At 44.1% G+C, this 12,046-nt stretch overlaps 1 protein-coding gene across 2 annotated transcripts in view; it reads left to right on the top strand.

Annotated features, from left to right (window-relative positions):
• The window catches only part of scara5 (scavenger receptor class A member 5), a 123,013-nt gene that overhangs the window by 25,838 nt on the left and 85,129 nt on the right, over positions 1 to 12,046 (top strand). For both annotated transcript variants that reach the window (XM_031901895.1, XM_002941449.5), the window contains exon 3: positions 3,989 to 4,117. In XM_031901895.1, coding sequence (XP_031757755.1) covers positions 3,989 to 4,117 — 129 coding nt within the window. The remainder of the gene's footprint in view (positions 1 to 3,988; positions 4,118 to 12,046) is intronic.

The following is a 12,046-nucleotide window of genomic DNA, read 5'->3' as shown; positions in this document are numbered from 1 at the left end:
ATTGTAGTTCTTTATGATTTAGACACTTGCCCCTATATGTAATAAAAGGCACTACGTTTGCCCAGGAGTAGTGATGAACGAATCTGTCCTGTTTAGCTTCACAATAAAATTTGCAAAATGGCGAAAAATCCCCGAAGCGCAATTGTTGCGTGATTTTTTTGGCGCCCGCATCTTTTTTGTCGCCTGTGTCTTTTTTGTCGCCTGTGTCTTTTTTGTCGCCTGTGTCTTTTTTGATGCCCGTGTCTTTTTTGTCGCTTGTGTCTTTTTTGTCGCTCACATCTGTTTTCTGTTGGCCGCATCTATTTTTTATTTTGTCGCCCGCACTTTTTTGACACAACCGGGCCTTTTTTATGTGGCCGCGCCCAATTTCGGACGTGTTCGCACCTTTTTTGCGACCGCGCCCCGATTTGACACGTCCGCGCCCAATTTGACACGCGACAAAAAATTTCCAAATTTTTCTACAGCGAATTTTCACAGAAGTTTTGTGAAACAATTCGCCAATGGCGAAATGCAGAAATTCTCAGCGAATCCATGCCTGGCGAAAAAATTCACTTATCACTACCCAGGAGCAGTAACCCACAGCAACCAATACCATATTTGTATTTAAACAGGTGACCACTTCTGATTGGTTGCTATAGGTAACTGCTCCTGGGTAAACTATGGTTCTCATTTACTAACCACTGATTTTTAATATTAAACTCGATTAGAATTTTTTAAAAAAATGTTGCAGAGAAAAAACACCGCAACTTTTCCAGGATTTACTATGGGGCCCATTTACTAAACAATTTTGAGATCATTTTGTATTTTTTCTAACTTTTTTTTTTACCATATCAGGATTTTAGCCCAGAAAAACATCAGACCTTAGTAAATGTGCCCCTAGGTGTCTCTAAAAATCCAAATTCAACAACTCGCCGGATTAAATTTGCCCAGTTCATGATGAAGTCAATGGCAGAGGTCCCTTTCCTTGAGGTTCTTTCTTTGGTCTCGACAATTCGATAAAGTTGTGACTTTCACATCGACAATTTGGAAAAGTCGAGTTTTTTACGACTTTTCCTTGTGACTCTTTTTTAGTAAATATCAGACGTTCAAGAAAACTAATTTAGTCGAATTTGAAAGTTAAAAAATTTGTATTTTTTCGTATTTTTTCGAAATGTTTTCTAACTTATAGAACATCTCGGAATGTATGCAAAAATTTTGTGAGTTTTTCATTGTTTTTGGTAAATTTCCATCGTATTTTGCGCAAAGAATACGAACATTTTGGAATTTAACGCTTTAGTAACACTTTCCTCGGGAATATCTTTTCGCCAGGTTTGATCTGTCGAGACCCATTGAGCCCTACGGAGGCTTCCAAAGCCGGAAAGGTTTTCGCGGCCTTTACGAACTTTTTGCCCCGCAAATTTCGTGTCTTACGGAACGCAATTGCGATATTTTCGTACAACTGATAAAAGCATTTTCGAGACATTTTAGAACATCAGAAATTATCGTGGTTACTCCGAATTTATACCATATCGTGTTTTAAGCCCCCCAAAAAAGTAAATGTGCCCCTTATTGTCTTATATTACATAACCCCATAATGTATATTGATATTCGTTTGGTTATTGATGGGATCAGCCCCATTATATTTTGACCCCCTCAACTATATCCGACTTATAGGTTTGGGTATGAGGTTTGGTTAAACAGGGAACTCTGAGTATCACTCATGTATTATAAGGGATACTGTACCCCCTACTGTAAATGATAAGGATATTAGCAGTCACTGAGGGGTTCTGTGCCCCCCATATAAAGGCACAAGGCTGCAGGCTGAGTTATACAGGGAACTCTGAGTATCACTCATGTATTATAAGGGATAATGTACCCCCTACTGTAAATGATAAGGATATTAGCAGTCACTGAGGGGTTCTGTGCCCCCCATATAAAGGCACAAGGCTGCAGGCTGAGTTATACAGGGAACTCTGAGTATCACTCATGTATTATAAGGGATAATGTACCCCCTACTGTAAATGATAAGGATATTAGCAGTCACTGAGGGGTTCTGTGCCCCCCATATAAAGGCACAAGGCTGCAGGCTGAGTTATACAGGGAACTCTGAGTATCACTCATGTATTATAAGGGATAATGTACCCCCTACTGTAAATGATAAGGATATTAGCAGTCACTGAGGGGTTCTGTGCCCCCCATATAAAGGCACAAGGCTGCAGGCTGAGTTATACAGGGAACTCTGAGTATCACTCATGTATTATAAGGGGTAATGTACCCCCTACTGTAAATGATAAGGATATTAGCAGTCACTGAGGGGTTCTGTGCCCCCCATATAAAGGCACAAGGCTGCAGGCTGAGTTATACAGGGAACTCTGAGTATCACTCATGTATTATAAGGGATAATGTACCCCCTACTGTAAATGATAAGGATATTAGCAGTCACTGAGGGGTTCTGTGCCCCCCATATAAAGGCACAAGGCTGCAGGCTGAGTTATACAGGGAACTCTGAGTATCACTCATGTATTATAAGGGATAATGTACCCCCTACTGTAAATGATAAGGATATTAGCAGTCACTGAGGGGTTCTGTGCCCCCCATATAAAGGCACAAGGCTGCAGGCTGAGTTATACAGGGAACTCTGAGTATCACTCATGTATTATAAGGGATAATGTACCCCCTACTGTAAATGATAAGGATATTAGCAGTCACTGAGGGGTTCTGTGCCCCCCATATAAAGGCACAAGGCTGCAGGCTGAGTTATACAGGGAACTCTGAGTATCACTCATGTATTATAAGGGATAATGTACCCCCTACTGTAAATGATAAGGATATTAGCAGTCACTGAGGGGTTCTGTGCCCCCCATATAAAGGCACAAGGCTGCAGGCTGAGTTATACAGGGAACTCTGAGTATCACTCATGTATTATAAGGGATAATGTACCCCCTACTGTAAATGATAAGGATATTAGCAGTCACTGAGGGGTTCTGCACCCCCCATATAAAGGCACAAGGCTGCAGGCTGAGTTATACAGGGAACTCTGAGTATCACTCATGTATTATAAGGGGTAATGTACCCCCTACTGTAAATGATAAGGATATTAGCAGTCACTGAGGGGTTCTGTGCCCCCATATAAAGGCACAAGGCTGCAGGCGGAGTTATACAGGGAACTCTGAGTATCACTCATGTATTATAAGGGATAATGTACCCCCTACTGTAAATGATAAGGATATTAGCAGTCACTGAGGGGTTCTGTGCCCCCCATATAAAGGCACAAGGCTGCAGGCTGAGTTATACAGGGAACTCTGAGTATCACTCATGTATTATAAGGGATAATGTACCCCCTACTGTAAATGATAAGGATATTAGCAGTCACTGGGGGGTTCTGTGCCCCCCATATAAAGGCACAAGGCTGCAGGCTGAGTTATACAGGGAACTCTGAGTATCACTCATGTATTATAAGGGATACTGTACCCCCTACTGTAAATGATAAGGATATTATCCTTATCATTAAGTTTAATGATAAGGATAATAAGTTATTATATATATTATATTATTTTTATTATATATATTTTGTATATATTTCAATTAAATACATTTTGAAAAAAGGCAATTTTTGGGGGATTTTGATCTCATAATTATGCTTGAAAATTGGAATATAGTGTTACTGCGGCATCAGACAGGGAACCCTATAAACCCTATTCACCCCCCTGTTGTAGAATAGAATGATTATTATTTAACATTACCCAATAGGCAGGCCGATGTATTATCCGTATGTATAAAACGCATTCGTTTCAAACATTTTTGCTGCCAAAACGTGTAAAAAAAAACAAATCCGTCCAAGATTTTCTCTAAATACAGTTTTTATATTCTGTGTTGGAAATGACCTGAAAAGGCTGCGTTTTAGATTTTATATCTGAACCATTTAAAGGACAAGTAAACCACTTTGAAATATTTTATTAAGTAACTAGAGCTGAGGATGTTTTGTAATATATATATTTTTCATATTTAGGTCCATCAGGAAAGAGAAGATCCTCAAGAAGATGCGGCCAGTTGGGTTCTATTGCGGCTCTGAAATATGCGGTGGTGGGACTGTACCTACTGGTCTTTCTTATACTGGTCGGGGTCTTCATCCTCGCAGGTACGGCTCAATATATGTGCCCTGGGTACCCCTGGAACTATAGCGGGGTGACTGTTACCCCAATGTTTCTATATATCTGTAACCTTGTTATGGGCTAAGGGGGCCCAGCCTGAAGGCCAGTTAGGGGGGGATTTGGGGTGAGTGCTTATTTGTGCCCTGGGTACCCCTGGAACTATAGCGGGGTGACTGTTACCCCAATGTTTCTATATATCTGTAACCTTGTTATGGGCTAAGGGGGCCCAGCCTGAAGGCCAGTTAGGGGGGGATTTGGGGTGAGTGCTTATTTGTGCCCTGGGTACCCCTGGAACTATAGCAGGGTGACTGTTACCCCAATGTTTCTATATATCTGTAACCTTGTTATGGGCTAAGGGGGCCCAGCCTGAAGGCCAGTTAGGGGGGGATTTGGGGTGAGTGCTTATTTGTGCCCTGGGTACCCCTGGAACTATAGCGGGGTGACTGTTACCCCAATGTTTCTATATATCTGTAACCTTGTTATGGGCTAAGGGGGCCCAGCCTGAAGGCCAGTTAGGGGGGGATTTGGGGTGAGTGCTTATTTGTGCCCTGGGTACCCCTGGAACTATAGCGGGGTGACTGTTACCCCAATGTTTCTATATATCTGTAACCTTGTTATGGGCTAAGGGGGCCCAGCCTGAAGGCCAGTTAGGGGGGGATTTGGGGTGAGTGCTTATTTGCGCCTTTGGTTCATTCTTGTATTTTCATTCATGATCAAATGCCACAAAGACTTTCATAGTAGAGCAACTCTTGAGAATTCTCGGGGTATTGGGGGGCCCTTACAGAAGGGCAAGTTGACAAAAGCAGGGCCAGGGCAGGAATGGTGACAGCAGGACCAAATGCTGAGATAAGATTAATATATCAGACAGTAGGGTAAGATAGGAACATGAGGAAGATGGACCTGCTCGTAGAGTTCTGTAGTAAAACAAAGGGCCTAGTTAGACATCCCTACTTTTATAAATTATTGGCCCCCAAATTCTGTTTTGCCCTAAGCTCCACTGCAATCACCTCTGTCCCCCCAACTACCAACACATCAGTGAGATAATAACATCAATGCCAACCTACAGGGAGAACTGCCCTTCCACCATGGGAAGATAGCATTGGATAAGCCTAGTGAATACATTAGTTGAGTGTGATTGGGTGATTGTCAGTAAATGCAGTTTAATTGATGAGTTTGTGTCCCCTTTTTTATTTATTACTCCTTTTTCCACTAATTGGACCCCCCTTGTATACCCCCATTGACTTCTCTCTTCATAGAGATTTCCCCACCAATCATCATCTCTTTGTTTGTCTCCAGGTAATTGTTTCCAGCGAGAGACAAAGCAACAATGTTCTTGGGGCGATGCCTCGATTCTGTCTGAACATCACACAGTAAATCTCTCCCTATCAGTAGTATCTGGTAGAATTAAGTCTAACCCAACTGGACCTGAAAACGTTCCAACACTCACTCAAATGGCCTCTTCAAGCAACACGAATGAGGGGTGAAATGTTTTCAAGAAAACTCAGAAAAGTCCAGTTGACTTATTTCTACCAGATACTGTACATCATGGCCTGGATGAATCTTCATAGACATATCTCCCTATCAGTCTTAGTTTATCTTCTGATGTAACTATTACATAATGTTATTGTATGAGTCCCAATGGTGACTCCATGGATCAGCCTCAATCATTCATTGGTACAGAATATTCCCCATACGCTCATTATTCTGTTGACTAATCAGTGTCAGGGAGGGAGATCAATAGGATGATTTTTGCATTGATTCCTATGAGCAGCATGCTCTGGCTCTCACAGTAGGAGGAGCCTATTGCTGTTTAATACCAATCAGGAGTCTATAGGGCAATACTTGCTCAATGCGCAATGGCAGGGCCAGAACTAGGGGTAGGCAATGCTGTGGGGACACCCGGTAACTCTCCTGCCTACCCCTAGTCTGTGCTCCCATTCACCCTAGGGTGCCCAGTTGGCTTGGCCTACCCCTGGCATTGGGCAAAACCATTTCTGCCTACTCCTAGTTCCAGCCCTAGTTCAGGTGGAAATAAGTGATGATCCACCCAACTTTCCTTGGGACTTTACCAGTAATTGAATGTTGCCATGGCATTTACACATTTTTATTAAATAGACCGGTGCAGAAAGACAAGTGAGTCTAATATGGCAAGAAGGCCACATACGCCCCAAGCCAACCACCTGTCCCTTCAGCCGAAGGACTTTACAGAAGGACCGAGAGAGGAACCGATGTTCTTGTTATGTTATTGCAGAAGTCATTTATTTGGGGTGCGCCCAATACAAACAGAGAATGAGTGATTGGGGGAATAATTCCGACTCCTGTGTGTTTGTCCCTCGCAATAAAAGCCGGAGACGGATGACTTGTTTCTACTGAACTTTCAGCTGCTCCAAGAACAAAAACTCAATGTTTATCTGTTACATAACAGTCCCATTAACAGCGGACGTGTTGCCCAAATTGTGCAAATTTGCTGGGCAGCAGTTTCTAAACGTTCTCGTTCCTTTGCTCGCTCAGTAGATATATCCAAGGAGCCACAGAGACTCACATTATATGGTGCTAAACCCTCAAATACTGAACATAATTGTATTTATATGTGTGGGTAAGAGCTACTGTATATATTGCTTTATATAGTGCTTCCCTTACACAGTACAGTATGGGAAGTACAGAACGAGTATTGGAGACTTAGTCCAGTTGCTCCGGATTTACTTATACTGGATATACCATGACCTGGATGAATGAAAACCTTCATAGTCTTATTGTAGAACTTTATTAAATAAGACATAAGCTTCACCAGTACTCTTACCTGGTAACCCAAAACATTTGGGCTGCAGAAGGGCACCAGTGAGGTATTTAGGCTGGAAGGTCTTTCAGGAATCGGCTGACTTGACCTTTGTAGATACCAAGCCTGGTGGGTTAAGAGCTTGGGGTTTAGACCTTATTGGTTATTTTTATTGTTGTTGGTATCCTTACAGTACCTACCTAAATACTGTGTGAGACAATGCTCTATATAAGAAGGGAAATATCCCTGGTCACCAACCTTCCAGTAGAGCAGGGATCCCCAACCTTACTTACTTGTGAGCCATGTGCAAATATAAAAAGTGTTCTTTGGTTCTTTTGGTGAGGCCAAATAAGGGCTGTGATTGGCTATTTCGTAGACTCATGTGGACTGCTGGAGGCTCTGCTTGGAGTAAAACTGTATCTCTGGGCTTCCAAAACTTGCCTCCAAGCCAGAAGTTTAAAAATGGCACCTATGGGAGCAGCATCAATGGTGGTAGTGGGCAACATGTTGCCCCTGAGCCACTGGTTGGGGATCACTGTAGCAGAGGATCAATATTGCTTGACAGCTCATGATGAGCCATCCCCCAACCAATCAGATTGCTCCTCAGACTTTGATGCGTAAGGTAGCGCTAAGGAGGAACATGGTGACTGCACAATAATCAAAAAGTACCTGTACTCTATGCTAAGTATTCTCCTCTAAAGAAGTGCACCCTATATGTTTTGGGGGCATCATATAACGGCACACCCCAACTGGTGAGAGTCCAACTGTTCTATCAAAAATGGGGCAGGACTTTGAGTAAAGTAGGGCAAATTGAGGGCGTGCCTATTCATAACTATGTTGGGTCAGTGGTGGAGCCTAACTTTTCCTACTTGGGAAGTATTTCTGCAGTTTGAACTTCATTCTGCTTTAGAATACTTTTGCAATAAGACAAAAACCACACAGGATTATGATTCTTAACGACTCCCTGGATAGAATGACCTGCTGACTGAGGGGCGAAATGAAGGCTTTGAAGATATGAGTCAGTCTGCTCTGAAACATGCAGGGCCTTTGATTAACCACCAGGCTGTATATGCAGAAGAATCCAACGTATTTCTCATTATTGCCCAATGTTCTATGGAAGGCCTACTCAGAGAAGGTCAAGAGCATGGGTGGAGATATTGTATAAACACTGGTAAATATTGCAATATTCTCAATAACTTTAATGATCCGTGTCTCAATTTAGAAGGAAAATGTTCCATCTGTGCAGGAAATCTCTTGCTCTCTCTCCAGCTGTTCCTTCTCTTCTGAGATTGCACAGTCGGGCCGCTCTTCTGCTGAAACGATGGATCCCAGAAGCCAAAATCTGCTCCCAGGGTAGCGCAAGAATGTTTTCTGCAAACAGCTCCGTCTCTGTTTTCCCCCTGTAGCCCCCTCACATTCCTGCTAATGGGGTCAGAATTTAACTCAGAGGGTGTCGGGGCCTACTCGGCTCTTGCCGGGGTTGTAGTCAGGACCAAGGAGGAAGCTTGGGTACAGACAGAACAAATAGTCCAAAATACGGTATCAGAAGAGTTAACGAGCATCTCTTAGTCGATTTCCAGTCACAGGGTTGGTTCAGGCAGCAAATAGCAAAGTCAGGATCGAAACCAGAACAACAGTCCAAGAAAGTAATTTAGAAGGCGCCCAGGAAATTGCAAGCAAAGTCCTATATTGAGGCATTCAGCCCGGGAACTAAGCACCGAGTTATGTTGAATTTTTGCGCCAAGCACGATGATCTCACATGGCGGCAACGCATCACTACACAGTGGGCCGGCACAGTGACTTTGCGGCCATGGGCATCGCCATGTTTAATCCTTACTGGGGCCCCGTGCTTCCAAATCCTGCAAGTTTAGGCCAATAGTGAATGAGGCTTATTTATGTATTTTTTGTTTTTTTGTGTTTATCAAAGATATTCACCCAAAACAATGATAGAATATTGCCATCTATAAGATATGTTCTTATACTGCGAAAATGACACTGATTGGGTCATGTAACGTTGGATGAAGGACTCATAGGGTACAAGAAAAGTCCCAGCTGACAATCTGCCTTTCCAGCAAAAAGCTTTTCCCTTCTACAAGTGCAGATAAAGGCTAGTAGATTTAGCAACCAACCATTTGTCAGAATTACCCACGGAATTCGCCAACAGTAACCAATGTGCCAAGTAACTACTCGCTCCTACTGAGACCCAAATATAAGATTTCAATATAAAAGGAGCGAAGGCAATGGTCTGGGCAGGCAGCAGGCAAACAAAGTCTGAGAATGGGCACAAAGTCAGGGGACAAGCAAAAACCCAAATAAGAGGCCAAACTAGGTAAAAAAAACAGGAAAGCAGGGCAGGAACACCCTTACAGGATTCCAGGAACAAGGACTTCAGGATACAGGGACTTGGGAACTCGGAACAAGAGGCTTGGTTACGTCAACAGAGTTTAATGATCCACCACAGGGTATGGGAACAGAAACTCCTAAATATCCCCTTAGTTGGGCTGTTGCCTTCAGCGGGATCATTACAGGAGTTAGCAGGGAACACAGACGGAGGAAAAAGTCATTAGCTCCAAAAGCATGTGACCTCCAGAGACTCAAAAAGATTTGACCATGGGCAGTAATCTGCAGGTCCCTGGTTCTACACCAGGCAGTTCCTAGCAGCAATTGTAATGTTCAAGATCATCCCCATCAGGCCTACCATCCCACCCACCTCATCTCCTGTGCAGTTTACTCCCCACCAAAGCTAGCCAGATACATTGCATTGCACAGGATGACTTTTCCCCTAATTCCTGCTCGAGGAACTGGAACTTGCTCAAGTTGTGAATTGCCAAGAGTGGCATTCCTGTTGTTCCAAGGTTCATTGGCAGAAACAAGAGCAGTAGTGAGGTCTTTACTCTTACATTACAACACTCAAATAGGGGGAGAGCAGTCCTTCAGGTTGGGGCTGCGAAGGACAAATAAGAATTAGAGAAGACGGAGAGGACATTGATCTGGAACAGGACTAGAGTGGATGGAGACAAACTGAAGTGGGCAAAAACTACCAAGGCAGGACAAGGATCAGGAGAAAAGAGAACCAGGGGCAGGCACAGTCCTCAAGTAACACTTAGGGTAAGAAATGATGCAGGAGGATGCAGTAAACTTTAGTTGTCTGTCCCTAATTAGCCAATAAGGCTGCTGGGATGTAGAAGATACAAAGGGGAAGGAATATGAAATGACCAGATTCTCCCAACACCTTTTGACGGCCTTCCTGGCCCAGTGGAAGACACTGGTGAGATTCCCAGTAGAAATTTATAGCAGGGACAACCAATGCCAGAGGATCTTTATTGCTTGACTATGAAGGTTTTCATTCGCTCAGGTCATGGTTTATCCAGTATAAGTATATGTAGAGCAACTGGACTTGCCGAGTAATCAAGGAAGACGTTTCTCTACTCATCCAAGCAGCTTCTTCAGTTCAACTGACTGGTATGGGAAGTCCTTGGCATTTGAACTCCTCCCACTAATCCAATCCCAATGGAACATTGTAACTCTTCAGAGAGGTGACACCTGGAACTCATAGATTAGTGGAAGAGTACATATGCTGAGGACTTCCCATACTAGTCAGTTGAACTGAAGAAGCTCTAATTCCCTGAAGGCAAAACTATCCTATTGGGTTTATTTTAGTATATGTAGTATGATTTTTAGTATATTTAAGGTATTGAGATCCAAATTATGGAAAGATCACTTATACGGAAAGCCCCCAAGTCCCGAGCATTCTGGATAATAGGTCCCATACCTGTTCTAGATACCTCTATTGCTTGTTTCTTAAGTGGCATAAATGGGAAATAACAGGAAAATGTCAGTATCACTTTAATCTCCCGTTCATGGAGTTGTCCTACCTAAAGACAACTCGGCATGGGTCAAACGTTTTTCTGGAGTTTTCTGGAGGCTTCAGGAACATTATCCTTTGTTTTCCCATGGGAGCATAACCTCTAGCTCCCAAAGGCTGTCAGGGGTTGTTGTAGTTCTACAGAACCATTGATGAGTTGGTGTGTTTCTCCTAATCAAAGACAGCCCGGCACAGGTCAAAGTTTTTCTGCAGTTTTCTGGAGGCTTCAGGAACATTATCCTTTGTTTTCCCTTTCCCGGGCTCCTTATGGAACATTGACTGAAACCATGAATAACAGAAAGAAGATAAGCGCTGGGAATATATAACATTTCCCTCCCTGGGAATCTGCTGCACAATTTCTGTGATTTCTTCTCCCGGTATTACGGCAAAGCTCGGCGATGTTTAAAATATTTATATAAGATGTTTCAACAAGCTGTCAGAGCCGGACGATGGGTTTTGTGGTCTTTGTTACAGATGAAACAAGATCTATTGAGGTTTGGAAGTGATGCAGATTTGCTTGCTGTTCCCATACTGGGTTATTTCAGCAGATAGTTAACTCTTTATTTAACCACAAAATGGTTAGTCTTTGTGTTTCTATTAAACCACACTGTGAAGAGAATGCCAAGGTTCCAAAAGGTATTAGGCCCCATAGGCATTAACAGAATCTGCCCTTCCAACATCCCCCGGCAGAGCATTCCCCAACCTCCTCACTGCCCTCACCGTGAGGAACCCCCTACCAACATCCCCCGGCAGGGCATTCCCCAACCTCCTCACTGCCCTCGCCGTGAGGAACCCCCTACCAACATCCCCCGGCAGGGCATTCCCCAACCCCCTCACTGCCCTCACCGTGAGGAACCCCCTACCCAACATCCCCCGGCAGGGCATTCCCCAACCCCCTCACTGCCCTCACCGTGAGATCCCCCTACCCAACATCCCCCGGCAGGGCATTCCCCAACCTCCTCACTGCCCTCACCGTGAGGAACCCCCTACCCAACATCCCCCGGCAGGGCATTCCCCAACCTCACTGCCCTCACCATGAAGAACCCCCTACCCAACATCCCCCGGCAGGGCATTCCCCAACCTCACTGCCCTCACCGTGAGATCCCCCTACCCAACATCCCCCGGCAGGGCATTCCCCAACCTCACTGCCCTCACCATGAAGAACCCCCTACCCAACATCCCCCGGCAGGGCATTCCCCAACCTCACTGCCCTCACCGTGAGGAACCCCCTACCCAACATCCCCCGGCAGGGCATTCCCCAACCTCACTGCCCTC

This window comes from Xenopus tropicalis, chromosome 5, assembly GCF_000004195.4.
Source record: "Xenopus tropicalis strain Nigerian chromosome 5, UCB_Xtro_10.0, whole genome shotgun sequence".
Classification (NCBI taxonomy): Eukaryota; Metazoa; Chordata; class Amphibia; order Anura; family Pipidae; genus Xenopus; species Xenopus tropicalis.
Note: the sequence above shows the minus strand (reverse complement) of the source record. Positions and strands in the feature narration are given on the sequence as shown.